The 21,507-nt window shown below is 40.1% G+C and overlaps 1 protein-coding gene across 1 annotated transcript in view; it reads left to right on the top strand.

Moving 5' to 3' along the window:
* Positions 1–661: 661 nt before the first annotated feature.
* Arsj (arylsulfatase family member J) overlaps positions 662–21,507 on the top strand; it is a 76,777-nt gene continuing 55,931 nt past the window's right edge. Inside the window, exon 1 of the mRNA XM_005077142.4 lies at positions 662–1,678. Coding sequence (XP_005077199.2) covers positions 1,287–1,678 — 392 coding nt within the window. The 5' untranslated portion in view covers positions 662–1,286. The remainder of the gene's footprint in view (positions 1,679–21,507) is intronic.

The raw sequence follows: 21,507 nt of genomic DNA, 5'->3' as shown, positions 1-21,507 counted from the left end.
TCTTCTCTTAGGAAGAGAGTAAGGGGTATATCAGATTGGAAAGGTCAACTGTTGATAGAAGCACTACTTTAAAAGTTGTAGTTGGGGCTGTCAGAAAAATAAGCAGAAAAGAAGCAGCAGAGGCAGGGAGGGATAGGAAGGGAGGGAGCAATGAAGAAAAGCCAGCCAGAGAGTGTACTGTGTCATCTGTTGATTCTCCTCTCCTCTCATTCGTTCCCTTGGCTACCAAAGTTTCAGGATGGGCAGGGAGAGAGTCCATACGCAGACCCATGGAAAGAGGACCTGCACCTGGACGTCCGCACTAGGGACCCCTGGGAGACGCCCTAAAGCAAAGCCGCCCTTTCCAGGTCCATCCTTTTCCTAGCAGAAAGGAGGGCTGAGAGCCAGCGCCTCCCAGGACTGGGCCCGCCCCTCAGCCAGCAAGCATGGATCTCCGGCTGTGGCTGCAACTGCCTGGCGAGTAGAGGGAAAGGCACAGAAGAACCAGAACTAAGTCAGCGACCCAAGCTCACATCTGTGCAGCTGCAGCACCCACAAGGGACGCCTGTGCTGTCGATCACCGTCTGGGACCCCGTGAGTGTCTAGAAGCTCTGCTGGGCAGAAAAAGAATCGCTGAAGAGGTGGGAAGGCCGGCTCTAGAACAGGATCCTTTCTCACTCTGCCGCCTGGAAAGGAGTCAGAAAGATTGACTAAGGCACAGCTGAAGATGGGGAAATAGCCCTGACTAAGTGGGCAAGGCAGCCAGCCAGAAGCAGGTCCCCTAGGCTCAGCCTGTCATCCATCCAGAAGCAGGGAGTCACTTAGTGCAACTTGGCAAGGCTTCCAGAGTGCCGGGGCTCCTGGACCAATGCCAGTCCCTCTACCCCTGCTGCCTGCCTGCGCATGGGCACAGTTCTACTCCCCGACCAAGTGGAGGACTATGTAAATACCAAATATTCCTGTCCTGTGCGGCTTAAGTTCCTCTCTGTTTTATTCTTTTTTTCTTCGTGAGAACTTTTGGGCGGAGATCGAAGAAACAAACTTTTTTTTTCACTTTCTCCGCGGTCCTGGGAAAGGAAAAAAAAATACAAACTGGCAGCGGAAAGGACCTTCTCCCTTCTAGCATCCAAGGGTTAAACCATCACCTCCAGAGGACCGAAGTTGTGGGAAGTGGTGACAGCTGGGAGGGAGCAGGATTCCCTTGCAGCCTTCATCTGGAGCTACCCCTCCTCCGCATGTATGAGTGTGCTAGCAGCAGCAAAAGAGGCAGGGTTCTGCGTGTGGAGTCTCTGCTGGGACCCGAGTGAATGGCCCCCAGGGACAGCGTGGAGCCTCTACCTCCTCCACCTCCTCAGTGCTGGGCGTGGCCTGGAAAGATAGTGGCAATGGGTGGCCTGGCTGGCTTCTGGGTCCTCCCCCTGCTCACCTATGGCTACCTGTGCTGGAGCCAGGGCTTAGAAGAGGAGAGACCCCTGAGAGCTCAAGCTGGAGAGAAACCTGAAGAAGGCTCAACCGGCACCTCCCAGCCACACCTCGTTTTCATCTTAGCTGATGATCAGGGATTTAGGGATGTGGGCTACCACGGATCTGAGATAAAAACTCCCACTCTTGACAAACTCGCTGCAGAAGGAGTTAAACTAGAGAACTACTATGTCCAGCCTATTTGCACACCGTCCAGGAGCCAGTTTATTACAGGAAAGTAAGTGTTACCACTTCTATTTATTATTTGGAAACATCTTAAGCCTTTATTTAAAACAGGTTTCTCATTTAAGGGAGAAACAAAGTATGGGGGCGGGGACCACCCAATGAATGAACAGTTGAATGGATGAGTGATGTACAGTCCCTCAATATTAATGTTAGTAGCCAGGTCCTACTCTCTTCCCTTGCCTTTTCTTGACAGTTAGCTGTGAACTTTTGAATGGTGTCAGGGCTTTTACATTCATCCACCAACCAGAGAACTCCATGGTTGCTGCTTCCAAATCCGTTCTGATCCTCAAGCGTGTTGGCCTTTTGTTTCAGGTATCAGAACAGTAATCACAGAGCAAGGTGTTATTTATAACTCTCAGCTTGCTACAAAATCTAGAATAGCCTGACACAAAACCCAAGGTTATCACAGAGAGAACAGAGGCCACAAAAGCAGAGAAAAGGCGGCAGATGTGGACTATGACTCCGCCAGGGTATTGTGGGATGGTTTTCTCTTATGGTGTCTTATCTAACTGCCAGGAAAGTTCTCAAGGTGCTGTGGAGTTCAGTGGAATTTGCTACTGCCTCTCCCAAGTGGGGAAAAAGTCTGAATAACTGTCACAGCACAGAGGATTGAGAAATGTGTGTAATGCTGTCAGCAGTCCACTAAAAAGCAAATCTTCTTAAGGTGCTCATACCTTTTTCTGTCTTTGCCTCGTAAGAATTTACATGATTATAACTTGTTTTCAGGGTGCAAATTCAGTTTTGAAGGCAGGTAAAGCAGTGGGTTCAAAGATCAAGTTTATCTTGAATACCTCATGACTTCAGTCTGTAAACCTTGTGTTACTGGTTTAAGGGCAGAGAACCCTTGGGTCAAGTGAAGTTGTTCTTGGAGTTGGATCCTGTAAGAGTAGCCAGTAACCAGTCTGGAAAAATTAAGACTACAGTGTTTTATAGGAATCTCTCTCTTGTGAAGACTTTTGCTTACAGCATAATTTCCACTGCTTAACAAACTGTCAAAATTTAACATCACTACAAGAAAAAAATTTTTTCAGCCTTAGGAAAAGAGGTGGAGAAAAGAGCATGGTGGCATACAAGTTTAATCCCTGCATTCAGGAAGCAGAGGCAGGCAAACTTTGATGAATTTGATGTCAGCCATGTCTACATAGTGAGTTGCAAAGTGAGATCCTATCTCAAAAAGAAAAAAAAGAAAAAGAAACAGAAAATAAAAGAAGGAAAAGAGGAGGGAGAAGAGAAAAGGGAGGAGGGACAGGTCTTCAGATTCATCTCCGGTGTTAGCTGTTGCATCATAAAGTGAAGAGCATTTGATATTTACAAAAGAGCAATCGTTGGCTGAAAAATAAGCCCATCTGGTGGCCTGGGCTTAAGTTCTTCATCTCTATTCCCAGACATCCTTATCCTTGGCTCATGAACTGAACATGTCATAAAGACATTTCAACTGATTTACAGAATTTGAATTTGCACAGAGAGCCAACAGAAGTTGGAAAAGTGAAACTGAATTATATGAACTTACTTTACACAATAAAGTATGTTCAAGGCTTTTCACTGAGTGAAAACACTTGGTCTTAAACATCTTATAGTGATAATATATATGGAGATATATATATATATATATATTCTACCTTTATCATTACCTTGACGTTTACCTAATAAGATGGAACAAAATAAAGACAGAAATAACTCCTGCTTTTGCCCTTTAATCAAAGGCTGACTGAGCTTTGTCAGTACAAGCAAATATCCAATGAGAAGTTGTTGTTTCCCACTAAAATTTTAATTGTTTTGTTGACCAGAAAAGTTCAAATAACTACTGTGATTTGATACATATTTTTAATTGAGTTAAGTAGTGGGAGATATCTAATTTTTAAATTTCTCTGGACTTTCCTATAGATGAATACATATGTAAGAAAGTGGTCATGGGTGTCTAGTTCTGGGCCTAATGCAAATACTTCAGGCCCAGAGAATATGGTGCTTATCCTGCCTGTGAGAACATGGCCGTGCTTTCCACATACTCTAAAGAAAAAAGGAAGGGAGCAATAAAAATCCCTGTGGGATGGATTATTTCAAGAGGAAAATAGGTTATGTGAAATGTGAGAGGAGTCAAATATCTTTACAACTTGAAAAGACTATAATGACTGGAGCTGAATTAACTTTGATACCACACAACAACACTCCTTTTTATATTTTTTGGAATCAAAACATGAAACTGTCTTTTATGCTACACAGATCTGTAACAGATTGCTTTTATAATTTATTTCATACCACTCTGACAACATTGAATATCAGTCGTCATCAGAAAGCAGTCCTTGCATGCAGACTGCTGACTGCAAACTGTGAACAGTTGAGGAAACCTGATCTCTAGGTGGTAGTTCTCAAACTCAAATGTGCAGAATGAATCACCTCAAATGTCAGTCAAAATACAAATCCCTAGGCCTATCCACCATTCAGCTTCAGCAACGATGGGAGTCTGTCAGGAAATCACTAATAATTTTATAAGCATGTCCCATTATTCTGACATAATATCCTAAATTAAAAGCATCTGTATTAAATGCAAGTATCTACAAAACGATCACGGTTATACACATTATCTCATTTGGCTTTCACAACAGTTCTGTAATATAGCTGCTACTGTTGTTCCTGTTTTATATAGATTTGGTATGAGTCTAAGAGGAGTAATAATACAGTTTGGTCAACCGATGTTCATAGTTGATCTAATGGCATGAAGGCTAATTGAGAAAATAACTACCTGTGTTCAGTCAGTTCCAAGATAACTATTATTCTTAAGGAAGTGTTCCAAGTGGTAGCCCAGAGACATAGCAGTACTTCTTTAAGAGGACCATGATGACAGTTTCTTAGTTACAGGTCTTACAAACATTTAACATGTATATATGAAGACCTAAAGAAAGATAGATAGGCAATCTGAATTGAATTTCTCTTAGTCAGTGCTTTCACTCTTGTGGATTTCTCCATACTGTTGCCTATTGATGTAATTTGTTGAATCTCTCTGTGGGACAGTGTTCCATTGTGTAAATATACTGAAATGTGTTTATCCATTCCATCATCAAGAATGTTGGTGGTTTCCAGTTTGATACCATTATGAACATGCTGCCATAAAAATGTATTTGTGCTTTGATGAGCATACTTTTGATTTCTTCTTGTGCGTTATCGAGTAGAATTGCTGAGGTACAGGCATGTGTGTGTACAGTTTGTGTAGATACTGCTCAGCACTTCCCAAAGTCATTACTTGTTACAGGATGCCAAGAGTCTCCCTTGGCGGAGGAGGCTGCTCTTGTCAAGGTCCTCAGGCAGACCTAGGTTGGCTTTCAGGAAGTATTTACTATGCATGCTCTTAATATAAACTAGGACCAATTGAGGTAGGTTGGTCATTAGGGATTAGTCATCCCACAATCACTTCTGAGCTCAAACTATCAATCACTGCAGCTGTATGGTGAGTGTCTTTTACTAAGTATTCATACAAATCGTCATCCCTTTTCCTGTTTAAGTGACTATTCATTCCTTGATGGAGTGTGATGATTATTTATATAATCTCCTCCCTTGTCAGCTGTTTGTACTGCACAAATTTTCCACTCTGTGGCTTTTTTCCCTGCTTTCAGTAATGTGTTTTTTAATGACTGGGTTTTAATTTTATCGTAATTCAGTTTATGTTATTTTCCTTCCTTTGCTTATTTAGGAATCTTTCTTATATAGTATTATCATAATAGGCTTTTCCTCCTAAATCTTATATTGCTCTCTTTATATTTAGATAAACTGGAAATAATTTTATGTAGTTTTAAACCAGAGTTCCAAACTATTCATTTTTCTTTGTCTGTCCATTTTGCCTGACAACTTGAATTCAGTCCCCAAAACCCACAAGGTGGCAGGAGAGAGAACTGACTCCCAAAGGACTCCCAGGAATTGTCCTATGATCCCCGTGAACATGTCATGCCTTGGGTGTGCATGCTGTGGCACATGAGTGCACGTGCACACATACACACACACACACACACACACACACACACATTGAGTGTGTAGTGAGAGAGACAACATTTAAGGCTACATATTCTCCATAGCATTGCAGAAATCCTCTTCACCAACTGTTAAATTTGGTCCATTTCTGGACCCTTCTGTTCTAATGACTGTTCTGTTCTCCAGTGGTGCCTTCACTTCAACATAGTTGTGTGATAAATACTAATGTTTACACCAGAGATTGTCAACCTTCTCAGTACTGTGACCCTTTACTACAGTATTTAATGTACCACAACATTATTTCATTGTTACTTCATAATTGTAATTTTGTTATGAATTGTAATGTAAAAATCTGACATGCAGGATATCAGATGAATGGCCCCTATGAAAGGATCCCTAGACTGCAAAGAGGCTGTGATGCCACAGGTTGAGAATTGCTGGTCTAGAATGTAAGTTCTCCTAATTGTTCTTCAGAATCACCTTGGATGCTTTTTATCCTTTCACTATAATAGGAGGGAAGACACTTGTAATGTGCAAAGATATCGGAAGATTTGGTTAGGGGAGAATGGAAGCGTTCACTTTGGAACCATTCTACTTTCTAAATGACATGAAAAACAGGGTCACCCACTGATAATTAAGATCCAGATGTCTGAAAATGTTGGATATGAAATGCTTTCTAGGGGAGTGAGAAGATGAACTGAGCAGGGAAAGTGGTCAGAGAGCAGGTAGTTCAGACAATCCACCTGAGCGTTGTGGTTTAGTTTTGACAGGGTTTGTCATGGTTGTTCTTATCCTGACATACCGGGTGTCATGTGGAGCAGCACCTCAACTGCAGAGTTGGATTTGAGCAGATTTGGGGATTTCAAAAGTGAACATAATGACTGATCGTAGACTCAAACGAGAAAAGAAAAAGAAGTACCGGGAGTTTTACACTCTGACAGTCCGTGGATTGAGCTTGTGGGTGGAAGTTGAAATAGTAGACTGGTAAGTGAAAGAATAGCAAATAGTGGTTGGGAAAGCTTATGATGTAACAAAATTCTAAGTACTGCAGTGTTTACAAATCATAGAGAAGTGAGGGTTGAGAAGAGAGAGGGTGACATCTTTGTAAATGAGGAAGTTATGTTAAGATAGAATACTGGGTACCTCATTCCTGTGGATATTTAAACCACTGAAAATTATGAGAATAGTCACAGTGAAGAGGATAGTGACCCAGTGATGGTTTATGCCTAAGGATTAAGGGATAGGGCTTGGAATTAGCTAAAAGACTGTGTGTCTGATCTGTTCCACTGCCTTATTAAGAGGTTGGGCTTCTGAGGGGAGACAACAGTTAACAGTTGGTAAGAAGTGTAATGAAAGACTAAGAAGATGCCTACCTATTCATGCCTAAGATTTTGTGAGAAGTGAAGGGCAGCAAAGGACCAGCCCCAAGCTGAAAGTAGAGTAGAGGTAGAGATAGTAATGATTTAGAGTGAATAAAAGGGGAATGTTTGGGGCCATACTCAGGTCAAAAGAGATTGCTATAAGGCAAGCTGTCAACAACAGAGGGCTCTTAGGAAAGGACTGGACTGGAGAGTAAGGATAGGAGACATTGAATGAAAGTGGAGAATACAGAGATGTGCAGTGGTTAGAGTCAGAATGAAAGCAGATATGTTGTGAAGGTTTGAATTACAGTGAAGCTTAACACAGAACATCAAAAACATGATAAGGTTTTTCCCTCAGAAGGTTTCTTAGGAAACTCTAAGAGATTGGCTTTAACAGCAACAGCCTCCCTCTGCAGTTGAATAAAGCTGAGCCTTCCAAGTGCCCATCATGAACAAATGCAGTCACAGTGAGCAGCTATGGGCATAGCCAAGAGCTCTGGGTCTTTTGATATGTCTCAGAGGCTAGGGATCTGGGAAACTTGTCTGAGAACTTGCCAAGGGCTCCAAAGTTGGGGTGTGGCTTTGGGAGATTATCAATTTACAACTACACTAGTGTTGGAAACCCTGAAAAAGCAACTGAGTGTCTTAGGGGAACATATTTAATTAGCACATTGTACGGCATTCTGTAAACACACACATACACACACACACACACACACACACACACACACACACACACACACAAACACCACATCCAAGCAGCATCAATTTCCTACTCCATCTACTTGATTAAAACCCTAGTTCTAAGTAGTATTCTATACCAAGAGATTGTTCAATACCAGTAATTAAAATTCACTCCTTACCTTTACAGATTATTAATGCTTAGGTATTTGTGAAAATATAAATGTTTATAGCTATCTGTCAATAAACAAGTATTTCTTTCAAGACTTACTTAAAATTCAAAAGATAAATACAGCAAGTGGAGAGTGACTTTCAAATCTCCAGCTGCTAGTCCTACTCCACTTTTGGATCATCTGAGAGGAGACATAATTTTTAGTTAGGCTAGTGGCATACATTGATGATGATCAAAGTGCTGAATTTTCAATGACTCATTTAAAATTAGGCACATTCATCATTTGGATAAATATCTGTCCAGGTAATACTGTTGAGTTTCTTAAAACACTGTTCCAGATGATTGAAATGTATCCAGGTGCAGAGGGTAAGAACTACAAATTCTAGCAAAATTCTACAGATAATTTTGATTTCATCTCACCCTGTGGCTGTTTTACTATGATCTAATTAGTTTGATGAAATGTTCTTTTAACAGTCTAGATATTAAACATTCCCAGTAGTGATGTTTCTTTGAGGCATCTGTTTCTCTGTGTGCTCTGTTGTAATTAAAAGTGGAGGAAAGAACTCTTTCTGCCTCTCATCTTTTGGCCTTTACCCCTATCTCTTCCAATTCATCTAACACATTTGCTTTACTAAAACAAGAGACTCATAACAACAGCCCCTTCAGCAAAAAGCACCCATGGTTCCCTGATGTACCAAAATTGAGAAAAGAAATTAATTTTCTCTGAGGCCTTCCATGTCCCTGTTTCTTTTCAAGCATCCTGCCTTTTACTCTTCACACAAATATTTGAAAATATTAATAAAATACTTAACAAATGTTCTCATTTTATGGAGAGAATATTAAAATTTTAGGGGAGTTATATAAGCGGCTATGATCACATAGCTTCTAGACTGTAGAGCACATATTTATGCTGAAACCGTGTGGCTCCGTCAATGTCCTTAAGGCCTTCTTCAGCATTTTCTGCCCACCAGTCTTCAAGAAGTTTCTTCAACCTCTATACTTTCAGACTGTCCAAATCAGAGAAAAGAAATGAGTGGCTCAGGTTTCTAGGGCTCCTCTAGTTGCTCTCACTCTCTTTGCTTAACTTTGGGAATTCACACCTTTTCACTGTTTGCCTGAATGCCAACCACTCATTAAGATTCAGCAAAAACACCACATTCCTCATACAGCTTCCCATGATTCCTGAGCCAGAAATAATTTATCTTAACAGTGACCTTCCACAATTCTTTCTGTAACTGTCTTATTAGGCATGATTTTCCACTCCTTCATAGCTCTTAGGAAGCCTTTTACCTCCCTAGCTGGCCCCTTGAGAAACAAGACTCTGATTTATAACTCCATAAATTTCCCAGCACCCAGTCCAGGGCTCTGTATTCCTAGGTGCTAAGTAAACATGTGAAGAATGAGAGAGAGAGAGATTGTTGAATTAACAACTATTTATTTCCCTCAAGTAGGAAGTGTGATTAAGCAAAAAAAAAAGCCCAGACTTTTTTTATTGAAAATAGATTTTTAACAAAATATATTTGATTACTGTTTCCCCTCCCCCAACTCCTTCCAGATCTTCTCTAACTCCCCATCCATCCAAATTTACGCCTTTTCTTTCCCTTTCTCACTACAATACTAATGAGAAATAAATAATAGCATAAATAATATTAATAATAGTTAAAAACCAAACAAGAATAAGACAACAAACAACAAGAAAACAGAAGAAAAGGAGTCAAAGAGAAAGTTCAAATAACAGGTATAGATGCAGAGATGCACACATTCGCACACATAGAGATCCCATAGAAACACAAAGCCGGAAACGATAATATATACGCAAAGGACCTGAAAGGGAAAAGGAAAAACGAGCAGCCCTGACTAAGTATTATGAGACAAGGAACCTCCACAAACGCCACTGAGTTTGTTTCGTGTTGGCCACATACTGCCACCCGTGAGGCCTGCCCTTAAGTGAGACTCCACTGGAGAAAACTAAGTGTTCTTTTGCGAATGGTTATCAGGCATGGACAGCTTTTGTATTAGGGATGTGGGCTTGTGTCCCCTTTCACTCTCAGTGCCGGGTCTCCACCTGTCAGGACCAGACCCGGGCAGGCCCTATGCGTGTGAGTTCAAGTGTACACCAGTCCTGCTGTGTTTAGAAGGCCTTCATTTCTTCTGTCTTCCATCTCATGTGGCTCTAACCATCTTTTTGACTCCCCTTCCCCAGGGTCCCATGAACCCTGAGGGCAGGGAATTGATGGAGACATGCTATTATATATAGGTGTATGTACATTTTGATTTTCATGTAGTTTATTTGCTCTGAGTTTCCATGAAACTGACAACATTAGTTCTGAGGTGTCCAAAAAAGCAGCAGGGTAGGATGTTGTACATTGTATCAGTTGTTGGTTGGTAAGATGGGCAGAACCTTCTGGAAACCTGTTAAGAATGTGATAAGACAAATATTTGAACAATGATATTATAAATGTGAAGCTAAGTGAGAAGAATTGAAAACTGGTAATGGAAAAGACAATGATATCTTCAACTTTATTCAGTCATTGATTTTAGAACATCTTTTTGACTGAATGTAATACATATATGTGTATATATATGCATAAATGCATACATAGTTTAAATTTAAGATTGTTTATCAATATTGAAATTGGAAAAGTGAGACAATTACATGTACTGAAAGCTTTTTAAAGAACACATTTTTAATTAAAATAGAAGCACATCACTTTCTCCCGTTCCCTTCTTCCCTGTGTGTGTGTGTGTGTGTGTGTGTGTGTGTGTGTGTGTGTGTGTATTCTAGTCAGCTTTGAATACCATCTAGCTTCATGGTTGACAGTAGGTACACACCAAAACTAATTTTGAATTAACATATTAATCTAGGCTTCTCTGAAACAAAACATCATGTGCTTGGTGGCCACTATTTCAATAACTTCTTAAAGACTTGTAATGCTTCCAGCCTCAGAATCTGTCTCTACAAAGAACTGGAGTGAAATTCCTACAGTACAGTACCAGTCCTGCCAGCTAACACTTAAGCAGTTCCCAACTGCTGGAGGCTGCAATCCAATTCATAATTCCATGTGAGGACCTACAAAATCTGACTCAACACTGATGACTCTATTCTGGTTCATCACTGCCAAGGTTCTAGCACTTTCTCACGGGGCTGTGAGCTCTTCCCCAGTTGTCATCCTTGTAGGAGTATTCTTCATTCTCTTCTGGGAAAGCTCTGCTGTGTGGCTGCAGGCCCTCACCGTTTTCTTCTCCTTTCCCACAGTTTTCTGATTTTTTTTCTCACCCTACCCCAGGCCCGATGGAGCTGAGTGTATCATTTTCCTTCCTACAGTGGCTATTGCATTGTAATTATTATAGTATGTTGCAAACATGAACCTCTTTCCTCCTAATCCACAAATACACAGCAACACACTAAATTATAAAGTTTGTAAGTATCACCTACAAATATAAAGTCTTGGCATGGAGGTGCACCTGTAATCCAGTTATCCAATTACTGAGCCATGACTTTGAAGACAGCCTGGCCTTTATAGCAGAACTCTGTCTCCAAACAAACACAAATACATGCATATGGAGAGTTTTAGTTTTGACCCAATCCTAGAGTTGACTTATTTAGGATAAATAGAAACAAGTATTTCCCAAATCTCAAGTGTAATACCTGTACGTGAAATCATGATCCTACTGGCTTCTCCCTTCTGTCATGTTTAACAATCTTCAGAACTACCATTTCTAATTCTTTGAAAGATGTATGTGTGTGTGTTTGTGTGTGTGTGTGTGTGTGTGTGTGTGTGTGTGTGTGCGTGCGTGTGTCTGTGTGTGTGTGTTCAGGTGCCTATCAAGACCAAAATAGGGTATGGTGTTTGATCTCCTGCAGTTGAAGTTACAGGTGGTTGTAAGCTGTTCAATGTGCTTATTCAGAACCAAGCACAGCTCCTCAAAGAAAGTGATAAGCATTCTTGACTTCTGAGTCATCTCTTCAGCCCCCATTCTTAAATTCCTTGTTACTTTTTGTCTTAGTTTAGATTTCTACTACTGTGAAGAGACACTAAAACCATGGCAGCTCTTACAAAGGAAAGCATATAATTAGGACTAGCTTACAGTTTCAGAGTTTTAGTCCATTATCGTCACAGCAGGAAACATGGCAGCATGCAAGCAGATGCAGTACAGAAGAAACAGAGTTCTACATCTTGATCTGCAAGTAGCAGAAGAAAAGATTGTGTGCTACACTGGATGTAGCTTCAGCATATGAGACACACTCCATAGTGACACACTTCCTCCTTCAAGGCCACACCTACTCTAACAAGGCCACACCTCCTAATAGTGCCACTTCCTCTGGGCCAAGCATTCAAACACATGAGTGTATGGAGACCATACCTACTAAAACCATCCCATCTGGCAATATGCTTTCATCATAAAAGATCATCAATTTCAGCACTAGGGAGGCAGAGGCAGGCAGATCTCTGTGAGTTCGAGGCCAGCCTGGTCTACAGTGTAAATTCCAGGACAGCCAGGACTGTTACACAGAGAAACCCTGTCTTGAAAAAGAAAAAAAAGCCATTTCTATCATGTTACTAACAGCAAATTTATAAGCCTACTGGCATTACTAGTAGGCCATTTTTTGTCTTCTTTCTCATATGCATCAGTGTTTCAAGAAAAGACATAAGACTTGATGCCTACTATTACCTATCTCTCCCGTTCATAGATAACATTTCTATCCTATAAATCTATTCTATCAACATTTAGATGAGTTCAAGTTTCTTCTATATAAAACAAGTCAAAGATTTTTGGATACATGATTCAAAGCCTATGCAGTCTTACATAGAAAAAAAAATAGTGAGTTACCTCTTCTTGCTAATCCATTCCATTAATAACCTATGTTATAATAATTTCTGCTGTTAAATTTGATAGTGTATCTATATTCATATAATATTAACTAAAATAACTATTCTATACTATAATGTTTATATAGATCTTCCAATAGATGTATGTCAAAAATGTATGAACCTGCCTAAATCTGGGTATCTAAACATTCTCTAAACCTCATTTTATGTATAATGATCCCACAAGTAGAGAGATTTGCTATCTTGTCCAAAATCCCAAAATAATGAAAATGGGATTCCAATTTAAGCACTGACTTTTCCACTCCATTATCTAGATGGCTGGCAGGATGTACTTGGTCTAGCTGTGAAGTTTATCTTCAGGGTATAAGTCAATAAATATGTTCCTCCAGGAAAAGCAAATATAGCAAAATAGACATAATTACTTAAAGTTCATTTTCTAACTGGTTCCCCCATTCAAATTCGGAGAGCTGAAATAAGTTCTTACTTTGATTTGTTTCATATAAAAATTTAAAATGACCATATTAATTTATCTTCCTATAGTGGGGATAAAATATGTTAATATTTTATCATTGCTCTGATGACTTATATAGGTTCCATAAGAAAAGTAAATGTACCTAAAATCCAACTTTTGTTACTGTGTTAGAAGTAGCAATTACCTACTTCTTTTATTTCGACTGAATATTTTAAGCTAAGATGATTTTGAACGCTGACTTTTCCTGCCTCCAACCCAAAGAGCTAAAATCACAGGCATTTCCCACCATGTCCATGTTGTTTCTAACAGCATCCTAAGTGTTAATAATTAGAATTTGCAAGAGTAAATAGTACTGAAAATCACATGGAGGACTTTTTCAGCCTAATGTCCTTGGTTTCTACCCTAGAGTTTCTATTGTGGAAGATCTGGTATGGAATATGTGGTTTGGCATTTACAGCAAGCTCCCCAGTGATGGGGAATAGCTGTTTCTGAGGGTCCCACTGAGTGATACTGTAATAGAGCTCTGGTCCAGTGTTCTGTACAACTGTGTCTGTTACTTTCCAACTGTTACTGGCTTAACATCTAGTGCAATCTCAGGAGCAAGTTGGAAGACTTGTGTCCCCATTTACAGGCTCTGATATGAAGACTTCTTTCATATCTCATAGATCTAACTTTTACAAAAGTCATGGTCTATATCTCCCATAATACGGATGAGAAAAAGTTTCTTTCTTTAGGCAAAGCTTTTTGTTTAAGGCAATATGTTTTCTGAGAACTAAGTTATAAAACACGGTATTCAGGCGTGTAAACATTTTGGATATTGACATCTTTGAACTTTTATGCTGTAATGCCAATTGGAAGAAAAGGTAAGCAAACAACACAGTATGTCAGAGGTAACACCCTTCTTTACAAAAGAAAAGAAGGCAGGAAAAAATGGTTCAAGTCAGAAATTACAGGCCAGTGATGTTACAGAGATCACGGAACAAGGGATAAACTTGTATTCAACTTCTCCAAGAAAGAAGCACAGAAAATGCATGCATAGGCCTGGGGAGAGCATTACCTTTGATGTAGCCAAGTACCACCCTGAAGTGATCCCAGTGAAACTGGACCACAGACAGGGAAAGAGAAGGAGAGAAATGGATGGAAAGGGTTAACAGGAGCCATCTCCTGAGGACAAGAACTTCCACTTTGAGTAAGCAGGAGCCTTGGGAAGTTAGAGGTCTTAGGAGGGTTGTGACCTCAGGTAGGTTTATGGCATTCCTTCAGTAGCTGCACTGAGGATAAATTTAGAGGTAAGGTTTCCACAAGGAAGACCTGGTAAGGATCCCTTTTCTCTGCCCTGTGCAAGAGATAATGGTAGATACAAATTGGGAAATGGGTGATTTCTGCTTGATTGCAGCACAGATCCAGTAGACATGGTCATCCAACAGGAGCAAATGGAGAGCTCAAAGAGCATCAAAGCCAGAAGTTATGAGCAAAACAAAACTGTTTTACTGAACGGGTGTTGTTCAAGCAGCAGTTACAACCGGTCACAAAGGAATTGCTGAAAAAAATCTGCTTTTGTCTTAAAGCCTACAATAAATCATAGCCTTTATTTTCCCTTTGCCTTTTCCTGGTTCCCTTAGGTTTTATAGTTTGAGAGGTTACAGCCATATACATATTTTTAAATTAAGCATTATAGATAGGGCACAATGTCTGCATTAAGTTCTGACTTAGATAGTCAGTAATATTTTAAAAGAAGATACAGCCACACTGGTGACAATGACCAAAAGGGCCTGTCAAGGAAAAGGTGCCAGTCTGTCCATGTTTGTCCAGAGTAGCATTAGTTGAGTAAATTTGCCAGTCCCCATCATTCTTCCAAATCCTGCACACTGACACAGATGCTACACATCTGCATATCCAATTACTCAAATGCTTGATGAGGAAAGGAAACCAACAAGAAGACTCCATGTATATTGGTTTGAATGTGAGATGTCCCTCATTGCCTCTTCTGTCTGAATGCTCTCTCCCCAACCAGTGGGACTGACTGTATGGGAGGCTGTGGGACCTGGCAGGCAGAGGTGAGTCATCAACAGAGGTCCATTATGAGGCACCCTGTCTTCTCCCTGATTGCTGAACCACCAAAATATGAACATGCTACACTACCATTGCTACCACCACCATAGACCAAGCCACCCCATGATCATGCCTTTCCAGAAAGGTCAAAAGAAACCTTCCTTTCAGGTTCTCCTGTTGGGCATTCGGTCACAGAAGTGAGCAAAGTAAAACATCATGAAAATGAGAGCACTGTGGTTTCAGATTATTAATCACATTAAATGTTCACACATACACAGGCACACACCTTTGTCTCCTTTCCTTTTATCATAACAAAAGACTGAGTACTCTGGCTCCACATATGAATTTTTAGAGTTATAGTATTTTTAGAGGTTTATTTATGAGTGCATTGTTGTTTAAATTGAGTCATAACCTTTGTTTCTTAATTTTGAAATGTCTAAAAATGTGCCATTTGGCTTTTGATTTTAGAAAATGATCTTTGGAAACAAAAGAAAAATGTCTTCCACATGGTGATTTCTTCTTTTTCCTCCGTGACACATCACTGCTGAACAGTTTATGAGCCAGCCTACAAAGCAATGTTGCTGTCTTCTGCAGTTGCTTTCTGGGCCAAAGAATAAACAGCTGTGCTGACAGTAAAACAAGTCTATAGAAACAAATATTTCTTACAAGAATTTCCTACAAATTCTTCTTAGGTACCACACCCAACTTTGAAATTAAAGTATGCAGTCTGTCCAATCTAACATGTAAACCCAAAAATTAATCCCTCTGGATTTTAAAGAAAAGTGACATAAAAGTCTCTTTCTGATACAAAAGAAATCTCAGAATTTCTTAAATGAGCAAATATAAGTAATCCTTTCATTTCAAATCTTCACCCCTTGTAGGTCTCTGGAAATCTCACTAGTGCAAGGTCTCTCCTCAAACCTATAATGACTCCCTCTATTATGATATCTCTCAACCTGCTCTCCTCTATTCTTCCCATGACTCAACCTTCCTGCTCCCCATGTCCTCCTCTCCCCTTCTCTTCTTCCTGTCACTTTCCCCTACTCCCTCTCTCCTCCCCCCACAGTCCCAGTCTACTCAGGAGGTCCTGTCCCATTCCCCTTCACTGGGGTACCATGTATATCTCTCTTAGGATCCTCCCTGTTTCCCAAAGTCTCTGGCAGTGGGATTGTAGGCTGGCAATCCCCTGCTTCATACCTATCCATATGTGAGTGAGTACATACCATGATTGTCTTTTTGTGACTGGGTTACTTCACTCAGGATGGTTTCTTCTAGTGCCATCCATTTGCCTGCAATTTTCAAGATTACATTTTTTTTCTGCTGAGTGTTACCTCCATTGTGTAGATGTACCACATTTTCTCTATCCACTCTTCAGGTGAGGGGCATCTAGGTTGCTTCCAGCTTCTGACTAACACAAATAATTGTGCTATGAGCATAGTGGAACAGATGTCCTTGTTGTATGAATGCGCAGAATCTTGTGGTAGACTGGTTCCTATTTTCCTGAGGAAACTCCACACTGATTTCCAAAATGGCTGTACAAGATTTCTCTCCCACCATCAGTGGAGGAGTGTTCCCCTTTCTCCACATCCTCTCCAGAATAAATTGTCACTGAAAGTTTTTGATTTTAGCCAGTCTGACAGGAGTGAGATGGCATCTCAGAGTTGTTTTGATTTGCATTTCCCTAAGGGCTAAGGATGCTGAACACTTTCTTAAGTGTCTCTCAGACATTTTAGTCTCCTCTATAGAGAATTCTCTATTTAGTTCTGTACCCACTTTTTAATTGGATCCTTTGTTGTTTTGGACACTTGTTTCTTGAGTTCTTTCTAAGTTTTGGAGATCAGCCCTCTGTCAGATGTGGGGTTAGTGAAGATTTTTTCCCATTCTGTGGGCTGCCTTTTTGTATTGTTGGTTGTGTCCTTTGCCTTACAGAAGCTTCAAAACTTCCCCCTTCATTCCCCCCTTTCTATCTCTCTTTCTCTTTCTGTCTCACACTTAAAATTTTCCATTGGTTACAGAGTGCTGTACTCCATGACATTTGTGTTGAAATATATCATGCATGAGTACTCACTCTAATTCAGCACTCCTGCTACTTTAAATCTCAGTGTGAAACCTGGGGCAAGCTGGGTTGTCTTGTTCTGTGGAATTTTTCTACTCAAGTTCTGGAAGCCTTCTCAGATCTCCTAGCCCTCCGTGACCTCTTATGTTGGCATCGGCACTGTCTGTATGGGGCTACATTTCTCCCATCACTTCCATTGCAGTTTTGGGCTACAGGAGTCATCAGGTCTGCACATGTACTCTGCCATAGGTGTACTGGCTTATTTTCTTGTCGATCTTGACACTTGCTCTGTGATTTACAAACTCTTTCTCATTTGGGCACTTCTCCTTCAGTCTTTGACAGAAAAGCCCAATACATCAGACATGAAAGCAGGGTACCTGGCAGGTTCCCAGCACTAACCACTGCCTTCCAAGGCAGATTCACAGCCCTTTCACCCAGGCTTCAGGACTCCTGGTCATTGAGAGACTCTGGATGTTCTTCTCTTCTACTCTCTTCTCTTCTTTTCTATCAAGGAAGACAAGTTACCATGTTATTTGCTACAAATGAGTAAAACGTTGAGCCATAATGATGCTCCAGCAATAGGCATAAAAATTAGAAAATGAAAGGACAATCCTTCAACATCAGAAGCAGAAACCTACCAGGCTCTTAAACAGGTATTTTATTGGGAATTTTGTTGTTGTAGTTTTGTACAAAGTATGACTTTCATCTTATGTTTATTCCAGAATTACATATAACTATTAATGATGAGGGAGTTCAATGACAATGCCTTTCATATTTGTATTCAACAAAGCATTTTATGGTTAAACAATTTTGAATTTGTTTCATTCATGGGAAAATACACTCAAGAACAGGTACAAAACTGTCATATTCACAGAAACATAAATCATTAGTGTTTCTTCTGTTAGCAGCAATACACAGCCTTCTCATATAGAAACTACACAAACTCCTGGACAGAAACCTTGGAGTCCTTTGCTGGGAAGGGAGCTGAAGAAGAGGAAATGACCACTTTTCCCTTCTTGGTAGAGGGGTGGCAAAAGAATTCCTTGGTGATAAATGTCAAATTCTTCCAACAGAAGAAGCCTGCTGATTATCTGTGATAATCCATTGCTCAGGCAAACTCCTCACTCCTATCTGGCAAAAATTAGGTGTCACATGCATGCTTGAACTTAGCCTTGTCTGTCTGCTGATTTTTTTTAAATGTGGATGCTATAATCTGCTCCTAATCCTGTGCTTTTAAGAGCCATATTTAATTTGCATTACAGGGATTCTCATTGAATGTTGTCATTTGATAAGGTAATCTTTTTATTTTTATTCTTTTTAGGACAGAACAGGCATTAATTTGGAGGAAATCCTGCGGGAGAGGGGTGGGTAGGGTGACCGTCTCTGTAAGAAGCAGAGTTTGCCATTTGCTCATACACCTGGGTAGTTATAAGGTAGAAGAGCAGCAGGTGGAGGTGATAATCTGTCTTAATTGGGATTTCTATTACTGCAGAGAGACATTGTCATGACCACTTGACAAATCTTATAAAGGAAAACATTTCATTTGGTGGCTTATAGTTCAGAGATTCAGTCTATTACCATCATGACGGGACATGGCAGCATGGGAGAAGGAGCTGAGAGTTCTACATCATGCAGGAAACAGGAAGTAAACTGAGATATTGGACTTGGATTGAGCATATATGAGACCTCAAAGCCCATCCCCACAGTGACACACTTCATCCAACAAGGCCACACACGCCAACAAAGTCACACTTCCTAATAGTGCCACTCTCTTTGGGGCCATTTTCTTTCAAACCAGTATGGTAAAAGAGATCACATGACACCCATCCTCCTTGATGTTATTTTGCGACATGTGTGCTTGTAACACATTATACCATCACCTCATTTTTAACATCTCACCATTGCTTTATCACTGTTTCCTAGTTCTGTATCAGTCCTGCTAGCAGTGAGAAGGGAGCTGAAATAAATACTAACACTGATAAAAGTGAAGAACTAATCAAGAAACAATCAGTGATAGATGGAATACTACTGAATGATGGGTCATCAAAATCTTGGAATAAAAACAAGAGCAACCAAAACTTGGAGAAAAACATTCTGCTTGGTGGTTGGTAGGCTACAATAACATTAACCCACACAGACACGAATCATAATATGAGGTGGGGAATAACTTTCAACTATGCCATTTGGCTTCTTGTGTTTATTTCATCTTTCAAGAAAAAAATTCCTTTGATAATACACTGTCAAACATATTCTGAGGAGATAGTTAATCCTGTGCTGGCTGTCACTGCCAAATGGCCTTTTAAAAAAGTCCACGGTGAATTAGCATAAAGTGAGATACAGCAGCTGTCTGCAAAATCTTTGTATAAATGCCACACATGGTCACTGTGATCCTTTTAAGGAAAATAATGATAGGTGTTGAGGTTGCCTAAATAGATGTTTCAATTCAGGAAAGATAAGACAGGAAAACAGCCTTGTTTCTTTTTTACTCCAACATCTCATAACAACTAAAACTTCTGTGTCCCTTGAGACCAAGAAGTTGTTCACAAGTTTGCATATTTCCCTGAAGTTCAGTTAGCTACATGTCTGCAAGGGTTCTATTGCTCTGACTCATATTTGGCTAGATGATTCAATCCTGGGGATTTGAGTCATCAAGTTAAGAGTCTGTGCATTTGAAACATTAAACAGACAGTTTTTGAAAAGAAATGGCATGCATATTTAGAGGCTGGACTGTTAATGAGACAGAACACTGAACTGAGTGTGAACAGAAATTATTTCCCCACAGTCTACCATTGGATGATGTGGTGATGTTCTGTGTGAGCCAACCAGCGCAATCCCCACAGCAGCTGGTAGCACATCACTTAATTTCATGTTTGCCTGAAAAAGAAATGCTCTACTCAGAGCAAAAGGGAAGATATTTTAATCACCCCCCACCAACACTTACCACCATACAGTCCTTAAACAAGTGTTTTAATTCTTGAAAGTTGTTTAAAAGTGCTGACAGAGAAAGGAGAGTATCTTAAGCTAGGTGAGCATTTCAGGAAAGAGGATACTATGGTAATTAGAGAGGTCAGAGGTTTAAAAGGAGGGTGTTTTCAAGATGGAAAGACAAATTAGTGGAAAGTCAATAATTACATCAATGGGAGAAGTGAATTTGAACCACAATAATGAAACCTGCTTGAAATTTTACTGAATCTTGCCACTATTATTGGCTTTTCAGATCCTCTGTGGCTTAACTTGGCTATGTTGGTGATTGTATATAAAAATAGTACCTAAGATGAAAATATGAATGTTCATAGCCACAGAGAGAAGCAGAAGATCCACGATGTAGGGCCTAGTCTGCGTCAATGTATGAAGGACATTTATTAAAATCATTATCTGCCTGTTTAAGGGAATATATTGCAAATAAACGTGTTAACCTTCTATACACATATAGATATGAAGTCATATGCTGGCACTAGTCATGGCGCTGATGACACTTTGTGTGGCTCAAATGCACATAAATTTTTGAGCAATGATTTTTAATTCTATATCTCTCTTCCTGTTAGATTGACTTTTTTTATAAAGTGATGATTTAAACACAGAAGCACTTGATACAGTGGTGGTCTTAGTGTGCAAATCTTTCCGTCAAGCATCCTGACACCAATGAGAGGGGAAGAGAGGAGATGTCACCGGTGAACCAAAGCCAGGACATCTCCTGGACAGCTTCAACACAGGGTCCAGTTTGTGCTCTCATAATAGAGTCTAAAATACAAGGTGGGGTGGGTCAGATTTCACAGACACCTATGGTAGTCAGCACGTTGTTAAGGGCAATAACCCATTGTTTTGGTTATTTCCCTGGGTCATTCTGACTGAGGTAAAAAGTGAAGTCATGCTTGGCAAATAGGCATTGCAAGCAGTGCTTCAAGTAAACCACTAAATAGATCATAAATCAATATCTGATAATTAGCCTTTTCTTCCTTATTCTACTTCAGTCTCTCCCTCTCCTCCTGCTTCCTCTCCTCCACCCCCTTCACCTTTTGCTTTTACCCAATAGCACGTTTTGGAGGAGAGACTCGTAAGAAGAGGCTCCAGGTAGTAGCAATAGCTGCAAGGCACCCTTAATTCGATTCCAGGCAATCTCTAGCTGCATTTATAATTTTCCATATGCCAGCTTACAGTTTCTTTTAACTGGTTCCCAAAACAACATTAACATTAGAAAGATTTGCTGCTCTTGCATATGTCATTCACTACGGTTG

The sequence above is a fragment of the Mesocricetus auratus genome, unplaced genomic scaffold, assembly GCF_017639785.1.
Source record: "Mesocricetus auratus isolate SY011 unplaced genomic scaffold, BCM_Maur_2.0 Super-Scaffold_100009, whole genome shotgun sequence".
Lineage (NCBI taxonomy): Eukaryota > Metazoa > Chordata > Mammalia > Rodentia > Cricetidae > Mesocricetus > Mesocricetus auratus.
Note: the sequence above shows the minus strand (reverse complement) of the source record. Positions and strands in the feature narration are given on the sequence as shown.